The 22008-nt window shown below is 39.5% G+C and overlaps 1 protein-coding gene across 1 annotated transcript in view; it reads right to left on the bottom strand.

Annotated features, from left to right (window-relative positions):
- The window catches only part of BMP5 (bone morphogenetic protein 5), a 406090-nt gene extending 384960 nt beyond the window's left edge, over positions 1 to 21130 (bottom strand). Inside the window, exon 1 of the mRNA XM_073675430.1 lies at positions 20147 to 21130. Within this exon, the coding sequence (XP_073531531.1) occupies positions 20147 to 20609 (463 nt within the window). The 5' untranslated portion in view covers positions 20610 to 21130. The remainder of the gene's footprint in view (positions 1 to 20146) is intronic.
- Between the last annotated feature and the right edge of the window lie 878 nt (positions 21131 to 22008).

Genomic DNA, 22008 nt, shown 5'->3' on the forward strand with positions numbered 1-22008 from the left:
GTGCCTCTTACACAGTGCCCACACAGGAGCTCCCAACACCCAGGAACTCCTACACACCGGAACACACCCACACAGGAACACACATGGTTTATATATACTGCAACACACACACACACCCACAGATAGGACCTTCTGTGTGCATAAGGACCTGTGTGATGTCACGGTCATGTGACCAGTCAGTTAAAGGGGAAGGTACATGGTCATTCAAAACACACTGAACCATTAAAGTGATGTCTGCTACATCACAGTAGGAAAACCCCTTTAAAGGTATACATGTACAAAATGGGCTCATATCAGGCTCTTCTAATGAGTACAGTGTACATCATATATTTGTAATAAAGCAGTGTCCCTGAGATCACAAAATGTGCCAAAATGGACTCATAAGACTAAGAAAAAACACTGGTAAATTCTGTATAATCGGGTTTAGACTTATGAATAGTGTTGAGCGATACCTTCCGATATCGGGAAATATCGGATTGGATCGGACCGATACCCAAAACATATCGGATATCGCCGTTTCCGATACCGGAAACCAATGCAAGTCAATGGGACACAAATATCGGAATGAAAATAAACCCTTTCTTTCCTTGTAGGTTAATTCTACATGAAGGAAAACAACTAAGAATAATGTAGAATGTATTACATGAAAAGCCGGCAATTCAGCAGCGGCATACACCGGTACCCGACAATTTAGAACAGAAAGAATAGAGCATCACACAAAGATTAGATAGATAGAAACATGTCAGTCACATATATAATAAGTACAGTGATAGTGTTGTTTACTGTACTTGTCATTTAGTGTTAAAGGATTTATTTAAAAAAATAATAGTATTTTCATGCACCTGTCTCTTTAAAAAAGCCGGCCGGCAATTCAGCATCTGTACCCGACAATTTAGAAAAGAAAGAATAGAGAATCACACATAGATTAGATACATAGAAACATGTCAGTCACATATATAATAAGTGCAGTGATAGTGTTGATTACTGTTCTTGTCATTTTTTGTTAAAATAAAGGATTTATTAGAAAAAAAATTGGCGTGGGGTTTCCCGTAATTTTAGTCTCTAGCGAAGGTTAAGCAGACGGCTGGGGCAGATGTTTGAAGCCTGGGAAGGGGGTAATACCCACGGAGCTTCCCAGGCTACTAATATCAGCCCCCAGCTGAATACCTAGCCTTTACTAGCTATTAAAATGGGGGACCCCCAAAAAAATGACGTGGGGTCCCCCCTATTTTAATAGCTAGCAAAGGCTAGGCAGACAGCTGGGGGCTGATATCAATAGCCCAGGAAGGGTGCCATGAATATTGGCTCCCTCCAAGGCTAGAAACACCAGCCATCAGCCGCCCCAGAAATGGCGCATCCATAGGATGCGCCAATTCTGGCACTTAGCCTCGCTCTTCCCACTGCCCTGTAGCGGTGGCAGTGGGGTAATAGGGCTGGAGTTGATGTCAGCTTATAATGCCAGCTGACATCAAGCCCAGGTTAGTAATGGAGAGGCGTCTATAAGACACCTCCATTACTAACCCCATAGTAAAAGTTAAAAAAAAACACAACACCCAGAATAAAGTCCTTTAATTGAAATAAACACACAATTCTTTATTGTTCTAAATTAAACCATACTTACCATCACGCCCATTCCAGCTGAAGCCAATGTCTTCTGCAATAAAAGTAAAATAATAAAGCAACCTCATCATGGTTCCCAGGACGGCTCCAGCTCTGCTACATTGACATGACAGGCTGGATCGCAGCCGAAAGCTGCTATCCAGCTTGCCATGCCGCAGACACTGAGAAGAGCAGGCATGCTTGCGCTCCTCAGTGTCTGGCTGTGATGGCATCCAGATGAGCCGAGATCATGTCCAATGAACTCAGCTCACCTCATGCACGTCACTGACAGCGTGGTAAAATTCTCCTGCGCTTGCGCTTGCCGTGAGCGCAGGAGAATTCTCTCACGCTCACCGCATGCGCAGTAGAATTTTCCCATGCTGTCAGTGACGTGCATGAGGTGAGCTGAGTTCATTGGACATGATCTCGTCTCATCTGGATGCCGTCACAGCCAGACACTAAATCCTTTAACACTAAATGACAAGTACAGTAAGCAACACTGTCACTGTACTTCTTATATATGTGACTGACATGTTTCTATCTATCTAATCTATGTGTGATGCTCTATTCTTTCTGTTCTAAATTGTTGGGTACCGGTGTATGCCGCTGCTGAATTGCCGACTTTTCATGTAATACATTCTACATTATTCTTAGCCATCCAGCTTGTCATCCTTCAGAGATACTGCAGAGCGCAGGCATTATGGGAACTTCCGATTCCGGTATTCGATATTCTAAAAGTATCGGAACTCAGTATCGGAACTACGATACCGCGAATATCTGTCGATACCCGATATTTCAGTATCGGAATGCTCAACACTACTTATGAACAAGTATATAAATAATCTCATAAAATGTAGCAAAATACAAGAAAGAACAATCATCATCATCTCTATGAATTCTTACTACCAATGCAACTATTTACTAACTTCTATAATACTAGCCGTTGAAGTATAAAGTATTGTTTTTGCTGCCCATTAAAGGCAGTTCTGTGCCATTATCTACCACGTAAACATTTGTAATGTGAACTGTTGTCACAAAAAAGCAGTAGACTGTATCCATGAAATAACAGGAGTGTTCTTTACTGCTTTCCAAATTCTGACATGCACATAGTCATTAAAAAGACGTTACAAGCATCATTTACTAGATGCCACAGCCTTGATTTCAGTGCAGCACCACCACTAATTTCCATCTGCAAACAATTTTTGAGAATGGGTAGGTAATATAAGGGATGAGCAAAGTAAAGTTAATTGATGCCTTCATAACTCTTCCAAATTTGCAATTGATTTTTTATGATCCTTTACTTTTTAACATCAACTATGTTGGCAATCTGTAAAATATCAGCTATGTGGGTAATATTGGCTTAACTCCAAGTAACCTGATGATGTTTAAAAGATTAACCCCTACATTAGAAATACAAGAAGAAACAAATCAAAAGACAAAGGGACAGTGGGAAGTGGAAGTAAGAGGGTGAGAGAAAATGAGATGGAGGGACTGAAAGATTTGAACATACAGAGGGAAGAGTAAAGCTGCTTCTTCATTATAGTTTACTGTCAGATAAATGCCAGTCTACCAGAAGCTAATCCCCCTGTATCTACCATATAGATGCTTGATTCAGTTGAATGTCTGTCCCCAAGGTTGTCCGTCCGTGGTGGCCTTTTAGACCTAACAACATTTGACAGAGTTTATGACTATGCTGCTGCTCTAACACAGTAGAGTAGTGTACAAAGCAGAGAGGATTGGGAAATTGTACATGCGTGGACGTGCTGTTCCTGGCGAGCAAGTGTACAGCTATGCATATATTGGATCATGGAGATAAAAGGTACATTTTGGGGAAAAAAACCTGCCGCTCCCAGCAAACGTAACATCACTAGCTACAGATTCCCTGTGGGCAAAAATATATACTACGCGTTTCAGACGCATAGTGACGTCATGCTTGCTGCAAGCGGCAGGATTTTTTGCCAGGACTGTTCTAACAAGCGCTACTGTCCGGGCACTGTCCCGGATCTTCTGGTGATTCTCCATTTGAAGCACCACTGCACTGACTTTGGGACTTGATGAAATTCTTATCTTTCGGTAACTGAACAATGAGAAAATTCAGCAGTCTGAGGAACATCCACAGTGTAACTCATCCTATCCTCAATAGGTAGGCACAGTGAATTTCCCACTTTTCTTTTACAGGTTACTTGTTCACATTTGATTATTTTAACCTTCATGTATATGATCAACACACACCAAGGTTGGTCTCATTGTGAAAATTAGCAGATGTACCTTTTATCTCCAATTTGGCATTTTCACGTACGTAGGCTGTCAGTGTACTACGATAGGTTAGTGGAAACGCTTGTGCATATTTTATTAAGTTTTCAGTTATATATTGGATAATGTTTTCAAAATATATTTATTTTACATAAGATACTCTGTAAAATGTAAAGAAAACAAGAATGTAATTATTTGGAAATCTCTTATAGTTATATTTTATTCACAAAACAGAATCAGGGGCAGGCATACCATTGGTATAACCTACGCAGCCGCATGGAGGCCCATGAGGAAAGCGGCCCACTTCCACATCCAAAGCAGGTGGAATTGTGCAATATAATGAGCTATTCGACAGCAAATGGCCTATATATTACACAGGAGCCCTCTCTGGGATATGTTCGCCCATGCATAGAACGCATATCAGAAGTTGAAAGTTAGACATTTTTCCATTTCATTTGAAAAAATTAACCAAAGAGAACCTGTCAGCACGATTTTGTAAATTACAACAAAGATATGGCTGTAGTGGCGCTGTAATGCTGATTTAAATTGATACCTCTGGTAAAGAAATCTGCTTTATTGTTCTTCTTTAATCACCATTTGAAATTTTCTGCTAATTAGATTTCGGTGCACAGGGGCCGAACGGTATCCTCGATCTCTTCATTGTCTGTGATTCCCCGGTCCCTCCACTTGCCTTCTGTCATAGAATCATGGAATCATAGAATGTTAGAGTTGGAAGGGACCTCCGGGGTTATCGTGTCCAACCCCCGGCTCAATACAGGATTCACTAAACTATCTCAGACAGATGTCTGTCCAGCCTCTGTATGAAGACTTCCATTGAAGGAGAACTCACCACCTCACATGGAAGCCTGTTCCACCTGATCACCCTCACTGTCAAAAAGTTTTTTATCTAATCGGTATCTTCTCCCTTTCAGTTTCATCCCATTGCTTCTAGTCTTTCTTTGTGCAAATGAGAATAAGAATGATCCCTCTACAGTGAGACAGCCCTTCAGATATTTGTAGACCGCTATTTAGTCTCCTCTAAGTCTTCTCATTTGCAAGCTAAACAATCCCAGACCCTTTAACCATTCCTCATAGAACATTGTTTGCAGACCGGTCATAATTCTGATAGCTCTGCTCTGAACTTGCTCCAGTTTTTTTATGTGTTTTTTAAAATGTGGTGCCCAGAACTGGACGCAGTATTCAAGATGAGGTCTGACCAAAGAGGAGAGGGGGGTAATTACTTCACATGATCTAGACTGTATGCTACTGTTAATGTAACCCAGAATTGTGTTTGCTTTTTTTGCTACTGCATCACACTGTTGACTCATGCTCAGTCTGTTCAGTCTGTGATCTATTAGTATACCAAAGTCTTTTTCACATGTGCTGTTGCTTAGCTCTATTCCTCCCATTCTGTTAAAAACAGGGAGACAGGGAGTCATTCAACAGGGAGTCATTCAAAGACAGCAGTCTTTGAATGACAGTTCACTGCTTTTTCCGTGACCTGTCTCCTCTCTTTGAAATCTCCTCTTCAAACAGAGGAGCAGGTGAAGGGGCCGGGGAATCAAAGACAGGGAGGAGAAGACCCAGTGTACAGTCCGGCCCCTCTGTACTAAAATCTAATTAGCAGAAAACCTTAAATGATAATTAAAGAAGAGCCAGAAATCAGATTGGTTAACCAAAGGTATCAATGTAATCAGTACTACAGCGCCATTTCAGTCATTTGTTTACATTACAAAATAGTACTGACAGGTTTGCTATAATTTAGAAATTGATGGAAGGAACACATCTCAAAAAAGTTGGGACATGCTTAATAAAAGGCCGAAAACGTGGTACTAATGAAAAACAGCTAGAGGTCAGTTTTCAACTAAGTCACAAGAATATGTATTAAAAGAGCATGTTAGAGAGGAAGAGTCTCTCCGAAGAAACGATGGTCAGAGGTTCACCAGTCTGAGAAAAACTACATCTAAAAATTGTGGAACAATCTCAGAAAAATGTTCCTCAATATAAAATTTTAAAAACTTTGAATATTCCACCATCTAAAGTACATAATATTAAAAGATTCAGAGATTCTGGAGAAATCCATTTGCACAAGGTAAAGGGCAGATGGTCAATATTGTATGCTTGTGATCTATAGGCCCTCAGGTGCCACTGCTTTAAAACAAGAAAGATCACTGCATGTGCTCACAAATACTTCCACAAATCATTTTTTAAGAACACAATTTTCCATGCAATCCATATATGCAAGGGAAAGCGCTAATATGTAAGAAGGCTATAACAACACAATCCAGAAGTACTGCTGTTTAAAGCTCATTTAAAATGGACTGAGGCAAAATGGAAAACTGTTGTGTAGTCAGATGAATACAAATGTGAAAGTCTTTGTCGACACGAGATGTGCTGGAGTCAAACACTTGGAATTTATGAAGATACATATGCATCTTCATGAATCAGGAGCATCGGACGAGTGATATGCACCTCACCAGAAATGCAATTGAAAAAATAGGAAAGACACTTACAAAAGATTGGTAGTACTTCCTAAATTTAAACAATGTAAATCTTTATAAAGCAACAAACACAATAACCTAGACAAGATAAATAAAAACCTTTAAAATTGTGAATATTGTGCCACAACCTGTTTACTAGGCCAAAATATGGCATTGGTATACAACCCAGCATGATAACCTATAGAGTCATGTAAATGTGGTGGATATCCAAGATATATATGAATGGACACTACCTCTAAAGTGAAGTCAGGTAGTATTCAGTAGAGAAGAAAGGTGTAATGCACATGTACAGACAATAAATAATTCAGTATCAAAGCAATATATAAAAGAAAGTAGGCAAAAACTATGTGCAATAAAGTGCCCTATGCATAGTCACCCAGGTAAATAGAAAGCATCATATGGGAAAGAACACCCTTATCTACACAGCAGGTGACATCTTCAGGGGTACAATTCAGTGGTTAGGCTAGTGCTTTATATGCCAAACAGATAACAAATATAATTGGGTATGTCACAGATATGCAGCTGGCAGTCACAAAGATCCCACCCCTGCCAACAGTTGTCACAAATAAAATATGGGTCATAGAGATCCCACCACTGTTACCACTTTGTAACAGTTGACATGGGGAGATCACGCAGATCCCATAGCTGTCACCAATTTGTCAGGGGAACGGAAACTGCGCTACCTCCAATCATCAAGACAATAATACAATTGACTGACGAGTGATGGACGAGGCTGCGGCTGCTTCCACTACTAGGCTGGTTATTGGGGAACTCACAGTGAGCGTATGGTATACTGTATATATATAGCTGAGAGGAACATAAGACTCCCAAATGGTCTATTACTGCCCAAATTGTGCCTCCCCAACATCCCATCCCCACAAGTCCCCTCCCCTGTCACACTTATTTTTTCTTGCTTTGGCAACACTAATTGTATTTTGGTCCTGCCAATAAAGCCTATTTGGATTGTATTGTATTGAATTGTATATACATTCGATTCTAATACTGTCAACTCCACAATAACAAAAAACTACTAGCAGCCAAAACCAATAGAGACGAGTGAACCCGACCTTAAAAGTTTGTAGTTTGTACCGGACAGTTAGTGTCCAGTGTAAAACATTGAACACGGACTTCTTCCGGAAGTCCTTTGCAATGTTCGGAGTTCCAGGGGAAGTCTGTTGCAGAGAGAGAGAATGATTTTTACCAGCTCAAAAATTCAGGTCCCCATTTCAATGTGGTTCGGGTTCTGGTTCAAGTTCAGGTACAGTTCTGGAATCCAAACCGAAGTTTAGAAAAAAGTTTTGGTCAGTATCAGAACCTGAACTTGCACAGGTTTGCTCATCCTTAACCACCAATCGTTTATACAGGCCGACTGGACATTCGTTACGGGTAGTGTATGGTTTCAGGGGTGCGGTCTACAGAGCAAGAAGAACAGAGCTATTAAATTTTATATGTTTAATCTGGAAATGTACTGTATTTTTCAGACTATAAGACACACTTTTTTCCTCCAAAATTTGGGAGGAAAGTGGGCGGTGCGTCTTATAGTCCGAATATATATATAGTGGCTGTGGGTGATGAGGGGGGGGCAGCGGCGGAGGAGAGGGCACAGGAAGCAGTAGCCAGCTGCTGCATCCTACATTGTGCCCATTGCTAAAGAAAATGAATATTCACTGCTCCCCACTCCTATGGGCGTGGGGCACAGTGAATATTCATTTTCCTTAATAGCGCGCACACTGTGCCCAAAGCGCAACTCGGCGTTCATGTGTGCCCGCTATTAAAGACCATGAATATTCACTACAATCCACTCCCATGGGTGTGGGGAGTAGTGAATAGTCAAGCTCTTTAATAGCGGGCACACGAGACCGTAGAGCAGCAGCAGGAGCCACGCTGTGGGTGCAATGTGCGCGCTATTAAGGAGAGTGAATGATCACTGTTCCCCACGTCCATAGTCCAGGCGTGGGGAGCAGTGACTATTCCGGCAGACCATCTCACAGTGTGAGGGTGCATGGCAGTGATGCAATGCGCAGCTCACACAGTGAGATCAGTGTCGGCAGCAGAGCAGGACGCAGCGCTGGTGCAGAGAGGAGGTGACTATAATTATTTATTTTTGTGTGCTCTATGATGGGGATCAGGGTGTGCCAATCATACCAGGATGGAGGGGTGCCAAGAATACCAGGAAGAGGGATGAGGGGTGCCATGCATACCAGGAAGAGGGATGAGGGGTGCCATACATACCAGGAAGAGAGATGAGGGGGGTCATGCATACCAGAAAGAGGAATAAGGGAGGCCATACATACCAGGAAAAAGGATGAGGGGGCCATACATACCAGGAAGGAGGCTGAAGGATGCCATACATACCAAGATGAGGGATGAAGAGGGCCATGCATACCAGGATGAGGGATCGGGGGCATACATACCAGGATGAGGGATGAAGGGGGCCATACATACCAGGATGGGGGATGAAGGATGCCATACATACCAGGATGAGGGATGAAGGGTGCCATACATACCAGGATGAGAGATGAAGGGTGCCATACATACCAGGATGAGGAATTAGGGGGTCATGCATACCAGGATGAGGGATGAAATGTGCCATACATACCAGGAAGAGGGATGGGTGGGGGCAAACATACCAGGATGAGGGATGAAGGGGGCCATACATACCAGGATGGGGGATGAATGGTTAAATGCATACCAGGATGAGGGATAAGGAGTGCCATACATACCACAAAGAGGGATAAAGAGTGCCATACATACCAGGATGAGAAATAAAGGGTGCCATACATACCAGGAAGAGGGATGAGGGGGGCCATGCATACCAGGATGAGGGATGAAGGGTGCCATACATACCAGGAAGAGGGATGAAGGGTGCCATGCATACCAGGATGAGGGATAAGGGGTGCCATACATATCATGAAGAGGGATGAAGGGTGCCATGCATACCAGGATGAGGGATGAAGGGTGCTCTACATACCATGAAGAGGGATGAAGAGTGCCATACATACCAGGTTGAGGGATGAAGGGTGCCATACATACCAGAAAGATGCCATGCATACCAGGATGAGGGATGAAGGGTGCCATGCATACCAGGATGAGGGATGAAGGGTGCCATACATAACAGGATGAGGGATGAAGGGTGCCATGCATACCAGGATGAGGGATGAAGGGTGCCATGCATACCAGGATGAGGGATAAGGGGTGCCATACATACCAGGAAGAGGGATGAAGCATGCCATACATACCGGGGTGAGGGATGAAGGGTGCTAGCATACCAGGATGAGGGATGAAGGGTACCATGCATACCAGGAAGAGGGATGAGGGGGGCCTTGCATACCAGGATGAGGGGTGCCATGCATACCAGGAAGAGGGATGAAGGGTGCCATGCATACCAGGAAGAGGGATGAGGGGTGCCATACATACCAGGAAGAGAGATGAGGGGGGTCATGCATACCAGGAAGAGGAATGAGGGAGGCTATACATACCAGGAAGAAGGATGAGGGGGCCATACATACCAGGATGAAGGCTGAAGGATGCCATACATACCAAGATGAGGGATGAAGAGGGCCATGCATACCAGGATGAGGGATGGGGGGCATACATACCAGGAAGAGGGATGAAAGGGGCCATACATACAAGGATGGAGGATGAAGGATGCCATACATATCAGGATGAGGGACGAAGGGTGCTATACATACCAGGATGAGAGATGAAGGGTGCCATACATACCAGGAAGAGAGATGAGGGGGGTCATGCATACCAGAATGAGAGATGAAGGGTGTCATACATACCAGGAAGAGGGATGAAGGGTGCCATGCATACCAGGATGAGGGATAAGGGGTGCCATATATACCACAAAGAGGGATGAAGAGTGCCAAACATACCAGGTTGAGGGATGAAGGGTGCCATACATACCAGAAAGATGCCATACCTACCAGGATGAGGGATGAAGGGTGCCATGCATACCAGGATGAGCGATAAGGGGTGCCATACATACCAGGAAGAGGGATGAAGGGTGCCATACATACCAGGATGAGGGATGAAGAGTGCTAGCATACCAGGATGAGGGATGAAGGGTACCATGCATACCAGGAAGAGGGATGAGGAGGCCATGCATACCAGGAAGAGGGGTGTCATGCATACCAGGAGGAGGGGGGCCACGCATAATTGGATGAGAGATGAAGGGTGCCATGCATACCAGGATGAGGGGTGCCATGCATACCAGGATGAGGGGTGCCATGCATACCAGGATGAGGGGTGCCTTACATACCAGGATGAGGGGTGCCATGCATACCAGGATGAGGGGTGCCATGTATACCAGGATGGGGATCAGGGGGTGCCATGCATACCAGGATGGGGGATGAGGGGACCATGCATATCAGGATGGGGGATTTGGGTGCCATGCATACCAGGATGGAGGATTGGGGGGTCATGCATACCAGAATGGGGATGAGGGGTGCCACGTATATCAGGATGGGCATGAGGGCCACTTATAACAGGAAGGAGGGGGCCATATATACCAGGATGGGGACATTACCCCTATAACAGTGTCAGCAGCAGACCCCCTCCCCCTTAACAGTGAATGATGACCACATTTTTTGCTAAAAAAAAAAATTCTATTTTCCTCCTCTAAAACCTAGGTGCGTCTCATGGTCCGGTGCATCTTATAGTCCGAAAAATACAGTAGGCAGTGTTTATACAAAAAATATAAAGATCATAGAAATTGTGAACCAAACAATATGATATGTACAATTGCATAAAATGAAATGGAATAAAGAAAGAAAATTACTAAACCTGATGACACGGAAATTGCTCAGAGCTTAACAGAGAGAAGCACTCAGATTGGAAAAATGGAAGACTCTCACAGCGAACTTATGTCTTCCAGAATGAACAAAAGCAGAGACTTTCATTTTTGTTAGCTCAAAGCTTTGAACAAATACCCCGCCTTGATGAGCTGACATGGGGGCTGGTTGTGGGATGTGCTAAGTCCTTCAGAATTTCATGAGATCCCCAACTGGCTCCAAAATATCTAAGAAGATTCTTTGATCAGAGGAAGCCCTATCCTGGGGAAAAGTACTTCCCCACCTCTGCGTAAACTGATCTCAGTCGTGTTGTCTTCATCCTAGCAAATCTCCTTGCTGTTATTATCTGGTCACTGAAGGAGGCCCCTACTTCAATAGAGATGGAAGTGTCAGCTCTTTTTCTCTTCCCTAGTTATATTTAGTTTTTCTCTTCTCAGCTATAGTTAATCTCATATGTTCAAGGTGGAGTTCTACTTCAATGGAGGTTAGAGTGTTAGTTCTTTCTCTCTTCCCACATATATTTAATATGAGAGGGACTTGTCCCCTCCCTGAAGAGGGCTATATTGATTTAAATTTTTCTCTACAACAGGGTTAAATGTTACCTAATCTGCATGATAGTGGGCAAAGATTGACACTGCATTCAGAGATATCAAGGTGAGATTAATTGGGCCTTGTGTCATTTGTAATCAGGAGGAAAGGGACAATCCAGTTTATTAGTGCATAATTCAAAGGCTTGCATCTCTGATTTTATGGTGCTGCATTAGCGCCTATGGAATGGGCAGCTTACACATCTTGAAAAGCACTATCAATTCTGAGCATTATATAGAGGATTTAGAATAACATATGCTCTTATTCCTGTTTCAGGAAAGGCCTTGCATATTTCAGGAAGACAACGCTAAAACACATCCATCACATAGAAAACATTTGGTGCAATATTAAGCTAAATTCCAGCAGATAAGACTGTTGAGCAACTAGAATCCTACATCAGACAATAATGGGACAATCTTCCTTTCCCAAAACTCAAGCAATTGGTCTCACTTCCCAGACGTTTACAGACGGTTGTAAAACAAAGAAAGGATTCTGGAGAATAAACATGGTCCTGTCCCAACTTTTTTGAGTTGTGTTGCTACCATCAATTTGAAAATGAGTTATTTTTTTCATTGAAATGGAAAGATTTCTAACTTTTACCATCTGATCTGTGTTCTAAGTTCAGTTGTTAATAAAATATGGCTATAATTGATTTTCAAATAATTTTCTTTACATTTTTATATAGAGAACCGAAGTCTTAGCATCAATAACTCTAATGGCATTAAAGTGTCATAATACAAAAGACAATTATTGCCAATTCAATTACCCATCACTATAGTTCTACAGCTTAGATGGTTCCCAATGGGCCTGTAGCAATGATCTCACAGTTATCATTTACATGAACACTGCAGCCAATCACTGGCCTAAATCTGTAACGCCCCAAACATGCAAGCATCAAGTGTATCAAGTGAATTACGGATATGAAATCATCAAAACTGTAGGACCGATGGACCACTGCATGATTATTTCATTATATTAACACATTTTTAGGCTATTTTTCAAAATCCCTAGAAACCCCTTAATTGTAAGTACCTTTTGCCACCAGAATTGCTTTTTCGTTGTAGCAGCCAATTCATTGTAACAGCAACCTCATCTATTATTACCATAGAACTATAGTAGCTTAGCAGCAGCATGGTGGCTCAGTGGTTAGCACTGGTGCTTTGCAGCACTGGTGTTCTGGGTTCAAATCCCACCAAGGACAACATCTGCAAGGAGTTTGTATGTTTTCCCCATGTTTGTGTGGGTTTCTTCAGGTTCTCTGGTTTCCTCCCACACTCCAAAGACATACTGATAGGGAATGTAGATTGTGAGCCCCAATGGGGACAGTGATGATGATGTCTGTAAAGAGCTGTGGAATTAATGGTTCTATATAAGCGAATAAAATAAATACATGCTGATTTATGTGTAACCAGATATAATCACTTGGTTTATCTCATCAGTTACAGAGGTGTAACTTCCTGAACCTATGCACATTCTATAACAGGGCCTCATATCTACTATTTTTTATATTTGCTTATATAGAGGTAATATATTCTGCAGCACTTTACAGACATTGTCATGACTCACTATTCCCAGCGGGGCTCTGCTGTCTAAAATCCATGTCTTTGGAGTGGGGGGTACCTACACAAACAAGTGGAGAACATACAAACTCCATACAGATGTTGTCCTTGGTTGAATTTGAACCCAAGACCCCAGCGCTGCAAGGCTAATTACTGTGCTAACGCATGTAATTTACTGTATTTTGGGTGGCAGAGGCCCCTTTGGGCACCCTCATGAACCAGTGTGATTGCTACATACCTACATTATAAAAATGAGGTAAAGATATGTACAAGTCATATCAGAAGGCATATTTCATTATTTGAAATAACACCTCTAAATATTTGATGACCTCCACATGAGATTCAATTACTGGTGACCTGGGAAGCTCTGCCCTCACCTCCCTCCAAGTTTTCAGCAAAATTCCTTAACCCTCTCCAGTGATAATCTTGTTACCCATGTTCTATCCTCTTATTCTGCAGTCTGTTTGTAGCCAACCTTTCATTTTATGAGCAGAGTAAATGGGTAAAGCCTGAGCCATAACCAATAAAATATAATCTGTGACTGAGCCTGGGCCATTCTTAATATAGGTAGAGAACAATGGCACTTCTTGTTCCCTGTGATCTCCTCCCAAGTGCGATCCAGTCAACACACTGCCACTTATAGCTGTAGCACAAAGCAGCTTTCCCACGACTACTACTATTAAAAGAGATTAGCTGAGCCATGGGGGGCACAGATTATTATATTGGGAGATACCAAACACAACATGTACCTCTAAGATTACCATAATATGCTCTGAGAACCCTTGGGATGTAGCATTGGTCAAAAATCTGTATAAGCTACAAGTTACATGCATCTAACAATACCCAGTGACAGATCACCTTATAAATGCCACTTCATAAAACACGTATGGTTTATATTTTTCAAGCAATAAGACATCAATATTGTCTCAAGTTAATTATATAATAGTAGAAAAATTCTAATTTATTATTATATTATGTACTATACCATAGGACATGCAATAGCACATTTATGTGTGGCAGTTACAGTTTAACAACATGACAATAATTCATCATATTAATAGAGACATCTTTAATTTTAGACCGTCAAAGTAAAACAGTGATATTTTAATAACATGGCATAAAAATCTGTATGGTTTTTAAACATTTTTTTAATATTATAACTTTATATGGTGAAACTGTAATGTATATAGGAATTATATGGAGCTGTACTAGTGGAGTCTAACGTATACATTTATTATATGCACATATATAGATGTAAATACAAGCCAGATGTAGTATTAAATGGAGATCTATGTATATGATGCAAGATATATATTAGATGTATGTAACTTTAATACTGTATCTCAATATTGTGCATATCCTGGGGTCCTGCAATCCTATGTGAAGTCATAGATAACATTTTGTGACATAGTACAGAGTAGTGCTAGGTGGTCTCCTATTTTACATTTATATAAAAATGTATATATGTGTGTGTGTATATATATATATATATATATATATATATATGTGTGTGTGTATATACATATATATATATATATATATATATATATTTATATCTCCTGTAGGTAACTGGACTATGTATATTAAATAACTGAGTGAAGAGTAAATCTATAAATCGATAATATGTCCAGAATACTGTAATATGTGCAAGGCTACTACAGATCTGTTACTACAAATATCTAGAAAACTGTTATATTAATATCAATTATTTTTAGGACTTATCTACAATTCTAATATGACAAAAAGTTAATAGATTATTATGAATAAAATTACATGTACCTTTAATTAAAATTTTTTTGCAAATACGTACTCAATGGATCATTAAACTGTATACTAATTTCAGTTGCAATAATTATACAGAACTGTAATATGTATACCAATTATATGTATTTTTACTAATTATATATATTAGTACAAAAATCCACACTTACTATATATGTCAGATCTTTTTTATTATTTTCAAAGATTATTATTGGAAAAATAGTCTTCAGTAAGTATATTTCTTACATGCATAGTGTTTATTACATTATTTGTATGTGTCTGTAACTGTGATATACTTTTATAACTTTAATGTGCTATTATGTGACTGAGCTCCATTGGACCAGCATTGATCCACAGATAACAAGGTGGCTGATGGCCTTGGTGGGTTTCTGTCTATTAGGAGGGAGAAAGCTCTGTGCTGTGGCCTCCACCTGCCTTGCTGGACAGTTTTCTTGCCTTTGGCCAAATAAAATTGTCTAGTAATGAAAGAACTTTAGAAGAAAGAACAAAGGACATGGAGAAACTGAGTAGATCGTTGTGAGAAACCATTTGAAATTACTTAGAGACCCAACCCAAGAAAACCCTGGGGATGCATAGTGCACTGGGAGGCTGCAATTGGCACTTCATAAACTGATCATTTTCAAATGCTTAGAGCTTAATCTAAACCTTGATGTAGAAATTAAAAGCGGAACCAATTGATTTAACCATGAGTCACCCTTAATGGGCTGGAATGCGCTCTCCTGACCTCAGTGAGTGGCCTGCTTAGCTCCAGGACTAGGAGGTGCGCCACAAATGAGATCAGAACTTGTCCCCCCTGTCCCTCCCTGGCGCCCCCAATGTCCTTCCTGTTCTTGGGTGATAGCCTTATTGTCCCCATCCAATCTCCAGGAACATGGTCTAATTACAGCAGAATGATGTGATGGGGTAAATATGGTTTGATCCCAGCACTGCTTTGATCTGCACTCTCTACATAATCCAGAAAACCCTTTCACTACCGACAAGAATTAAAACTAGCTTTAGTAGAATTTAGGATGAGCTCATTCCTTTACAGCAAAAACAAAGCCCTGTTCTTATTATTAGGGGCGTAACTGTAAATTTACTCCTGTTTGATCTCCTGTAAATGGTTTCGGTAACCCTGTAATTGCAGGAGATGTGTCAGGAACCTGTAGATTTATTTATGTTAATAATATAATGGTTATATAAACTGAGACTTTACTGACGTGTCTGACTCAGAACAGCACATATAAATGGTGGAATGTCTATTATATATCTAATACAGCAGTATCTATATCCCTAATACATCCATGGAGTCCCTATAGAGCAACCTATATGGAACTGCAAGCACAGGATTGGAGGGATTGGATCTAATATCTAATATCGAGATTAGATCATAACAACAAGAAATCAATAGCTATCAAATTGCTCTGGAATATAGACTATATTTAAAAATAAAAACATATATATTATCTGAATAAATGAATGCATTTATGTGGTAATATGGCGGGAATTTATAAATGTGAATTAATAACAAGATGTTAATTAAATCTATAAATTTAGCTCACAATAACCACCCCCAACCATCAGATTATCCCAGACTACAGATTATAGGCGATTTCTACATTATTCTACAATGTTATCAATTGGGATTACATCAATAAACTAATATCAATGAACTAATATCAAATTGATGTAGTATGAAAAATAAAACGATTGCCTTCCTATTAGAGATATATAAATCACAGATTATAGACTGTAATAATTGGATGTAAAATAGGTAAATAATATCCCAATTTAAATTGACCGGAGACTTTATTGGTGTGTACACAGGGAATATATTTGTGTGCCTAGATAGATAGATAGATAGATAGATAGATAGATAGATAGATAGATAGATAGATAGATATGAGACAGATAGATAGATAGATCGATCGATAGATAGGTAGATCGATAGATAGGTAGATAGATAGATAGATAGATCGATAGATAGATCAATAGATAGATAGATCGATAGATAGATAGATCGATAGATAGGTAGATAGATAGACCCCTGGGAATGTCTATTTACCTATTGCTCTTTCCTAATTCTCGATGTTTGCAACCATATATATGTATATAAAAATGTAGATATATATATATATATATATATATAAAATATATATATATATATATATATATATATATATATATATATATATAGATAAATCAGTGTGCAGTTTATATATATATATATATATATATATGTATGGATATATACATGTATAAATATATATATACATAAAATCATAAAATTAGTGTGTAGTTTATATTTGTATATATGTATTTGCTGTATTTGCAGACTACCTTGCACATGCGTTTATTTAATTGACCCGTATGGCAGGCATTGATATACGTGCTGGAGACTGAGCTTTTTTGCTTCTTCCCTACAGAGGAGCGCGTCTTGAAACTGCTGTGAAATCAGTCAGTGGAAATGATATTAATACGTTATATTCATCACTCAGCATATGCTAAATCATTTGCCTTTCGTCTTCCACTGATTTATTTCGTTGCTTTTTGGACATAAACTCAGCTTCTGTTCTTCTCACAAATTACCTCTGACCAAAAAAGATCATTTCAACTTGCAGGAAATTGTGCCACCCACTAGAAACTACCGGAGCCAATGAAGATATTGATTGTGTTAGTAAACAGGTTCTTTCATTATAGCTTTTAAAACTGTTTCAAGTTTAGTTTTAGGTAACAAAACGGAATGTGGTGTAATAACTTATCAGAGGATGTAATGAAAAAATATAGGCAATTATAGTTTATTTTTATTAAGCACATTATGTATTGTTTATATTAGATAGATAGATAGATAGATAGATAGATAGATAGATAGATAGATAGATAGATAGATAGATAGATATTAAAATTACTCAGGCGTGTAAGTATATACAGTTTGCAGATGTTATTCATCGTAGTCTAGAGCAAAGAAACATAAAAATAATTTCCGAGAATGTCCCAGTCCCTGCTTTCTCTCAGACTGAATGTCACCCACTTGTTTATCCAAGCCATGAATATGTAGAATTGTGCCTACAGAAGTGGTCTCCCTTTATTATAGTCGTAGACCTAGTGAATGTGTTCTTTAGAGGTGAGAAGTTCAGACATGATTTTGACTGGGAGCTTTATGAACACAGAATCAGAATACAATTGCAGCTTTTGTTCCCGATATCTGGTTCTGTTTAAGTTTCACCAAACTTATGTTGTCTTATGTCATAATAATATTATTAGCAGAGAATTGCTATGTCAGATCCGTGCCCAGTACATGCTCTTTGGGGTGCACCATGCTTTGCTAATCATTTCCTTCCTGAATCCCACCAAACACTGGAACTTTACAGCTCTGACTGCTCCTGCTATTTCCCTAAGTACAGTCTCGTACCCCCATGCTAGACCCTCGACTTGTAGCTTTCCTTCTCTGTCTGAAGCACTAATTGATTATAATCAACGACGATGTCGGCTAATGTGAAATGTACATTTTCATTTATTAGGATAGATGATAGGTAGCAAGATAAGAAAAAATAGAACACATAAATACATACAAAGATAATTGCATACAGAGTTACAAAGAAGGTAGATAAAAAATACTATATATATATATATATATATATATACAGTACACACACATATATGTATATGTATACATATATATACCTCACATGTATATATTCACATATTATATATATGCATATAGGTATATGTTGTCTGTATATATAAACAAAACAAAAGAGCGTGTGTAGTGTATATGAATATGTGTAATGAGTATGTGTGTATGTGTATATATAATATATATATAAATAGTAGTACAGTGTCTATGTATATAAGTGTAGTTTGTATGTGTATATATAAATATATCTGTGTCTATGCATAGATGTGCACACACTAATTTGTCTCTCTATCTATGGATCTATCCCATCTCTATATATCTATCTATCTAGTCACATGCGTAGCTAATATATTAAAATATATAGTACCTAATATTCGGTAATAATCTGTGTAAACCGTTTTTTTTTAATTCTGTACGTTTTTTGAACTTGTCATATAATAATAATAATAATAATAATAACAACAACAATAATAATAATACCAATAGTTAATTTTATGGAACACATTTTGTTCTATATGATAACATAATATAATAGACATGTGGCTATATAAACTCTTTTGTACTATAACACTTGGTAGACATTGACGATCGGTATAACAACGTGTAGTTCTTTTTCTATATGGGTTATGAGCAGGACTGTACTGGGTGATGCTGGGGAAGTAGCTGATGCATTTTATTGGTACTACTTTTGGTTTGGCAGCATCTGCTGACCTAAACATCTCCTGCCTTTGTTTATATCTCACCTACTCTGAGCAGGAGCTGATTGATAACACAATTAAATCCCTACTCTGATTCTATTCTCGGCTGCTGGAGAGCAAGTACCCAATACACGATCGTCTGCCTGGCTGGGCAATCAGTGCACTATGGATACACTTGTTCCATTAGAGAAGAACAATGCATGGCTGCTGGACCATATGGGAGGCTTGTATCTTACATCATGTTTGTTTTAAGAATTCAACATAAACCACAAAGCAGCGTTGATCAGTCCAAGATGTGACCTGTCAAATGTCTTCTCTTCCCTCTGCTCAACTACAAGAAGTTGGGGCAGGTTTGATAAATTGGATTTCTGATATTTTGGCAAGATAATGTATATAATGTGTCAGCGGATAAATGAAGACTGCGTAGAGCTATTTAGCTGTGAAATGAGATTGCTTTTAACTATATGATACACCACATAGCTCTATATATCTAGGATCCTTGGGAGGTTTGCTTTGTGAGGTTCTACTAAGGAAATAGAAGTATCTGTCAAATAATGGTATTTTACTGGAGTAACTAGCACTTGAAGATAACACATTTGTATGAAACTTTGGAACTGATCAGGACTCTAGGATTCTTCCATCATTATAGTACTGTACGAGCATCTATGAAGATCTGATCAGTGCATAGACCCTCTGTCAATTAAGGGATGCCATTACATCTTTAACTATACGATCATTCATGATGTTTCCTTACCTAGATTGACGAAGCTCATGACCATGTCTGCGTCATTGAGGAAATTGGTATCATGTAGACTGGCTAGTGGGGGACTCTGGGTGGTCAGTGGGGCTGTGCGATAAGCTTGGGCTTTCCTGGAGTATCCGTTGGCCACTGCTGGGTATCCCCTCCTTAGCCCTCTACTCTCTATCATAGACCCACTCAGGGTGTACCCCAACATTTCATGTTCCTCTTCATTCGCCATAACATTATATAGGTCCAGCATGAAGAGTGGTGCAGAGGACGCCTGTTTCCCAGGTGAGAAGGGTCTTGGTCTATGAGGTAAGCCCAAAATAGAGAGGATTTCTCTTTGTATCTCTTTCCTCTCGTGGTTCCTCAGTCTCCTGTAGATAAAGCTGGAATGGACATGATTTTCCCCCAAACCTTGAACAAGGTAGCAGCAGCTGCAAAATATGACTACTATTACCCCAATGACTTCCATATTTCAGGAGTTGCTCCTCTCCTGACTATCGCTGAAGCTGAGTAGACCTCACAATAATCCAGGAGACGACACTCTGCTTACGTCAATGTCACTCTTTCATCAGACATCTCTGGAGATAAGTTCTTGAGATGTCACCACCAGCCAAGTCCACTAGAGCAGTTCTTTTTCACTGTGCTGTGAATAAGAGTTTTTGGAGGTAGAAATCGTCTCTTTTATGGGCAGAACAAAATACCTCCATGTTAGTAAATGCAGGTCTCAGTAGTTGCTTGAAGCTTTCAAGCTTCTTTGCTCAATATTACTTAGCTCTAACACCTTGAACTTTAGGCTGCTCGATAGTCCTGATAACGTTACCATGTGTGTCTTCTCATCCTTCCTCAGGAGCTCCCTGGTATTCTGCAGAAGTCCATGTACAGCCCTGCTGCTGTTTCTGTTATTTCCACCTTCATGTAGTGCTCATATAAATATACAGCGCTCTTCTACTGAGATCTAAAGACCAATGTAAGCAAAACCCTGCTGGGAAAGAAGAGGCTTCTCATTGTAATCTGAGACCAGTAAGGCAAAGCACCATTAACCCCTTCAGCTTTCTTCTCTAATTTTTTTCTGCAGTTATAACTCTTACTATACAAGAATGAATGATTATGGAAGCAAATATGTGATCTCTTAAAGTGTCTGCAACAAACTGAAAGCATAAATTATTTTATTATATCTCTTTAAATAGGACTTTCACAAGAGGATAGTGTAGTACTTGAAGCACTTTAGATTTATGCAGTTCTACAGATCTGCTACTCACAAAAGTGCAACTTTTTAAAATAAATAGTAACATGATTCACATGTATGTGTGTGCAGATTACCCTTGGAAAAATACAGATTAATGATAAACAGGGAACATACATTGCTTGTCAAAAATCCCATTAAAACAGGTACTCACTATTCCCTAGGGATTTTTTTATAAGGAAAATATATGGATCTAGTTATTGTCATTGTCTTTTTTTGACTCAAATGAGCATAATAAATGCCATCAGAAGACAGATATTTGTGGAATAGTTGGGCTGCATGTTGGATTTTTTTTTTTTGCTAAGCCGCTACAATTTGAAAATCATTAATTCCAAAGAAATGACAGAACTGCAGCCCATCAATGGGAACTCAGACTAGTCCACAGATCATGGCAGAGATCGTTTAGAGATCAGCATATAGCTGTCTAAAATTCTTAATGTATGTAAGTGAACAATGGATTTTTAACTTTAAATTATCTTTGCATGAATGAAGATAGTATTTTGATGGTTCCATATTGTCGATTTATAGATTACTGGAGAATTTCTTGTATCTCATATTCCTGTATATAATACTCCTTAGTCCATATACAGAATAGATCAACAGTTATCGTATTACCTATGCTACT

Source organism: Phyllobates terribilis, unplaced genomic scaffold (genome assembly GCF_046119375.1).
Source record: "Phyllobates terribilis strain yellow unplaced genomic scaffold, ASM4611937v1 Scaffold_3__8_contigs__length_932513732, whole genome shotgun sequence".
In the NCBI taxonomy this organism is placed as follows: domain Eukaryota; kingdom Metazoa; phylum Chordata; class Amphibia; order Anura; family Dendrobatidae; genus Phyllobates; species Phyllobates terribilis.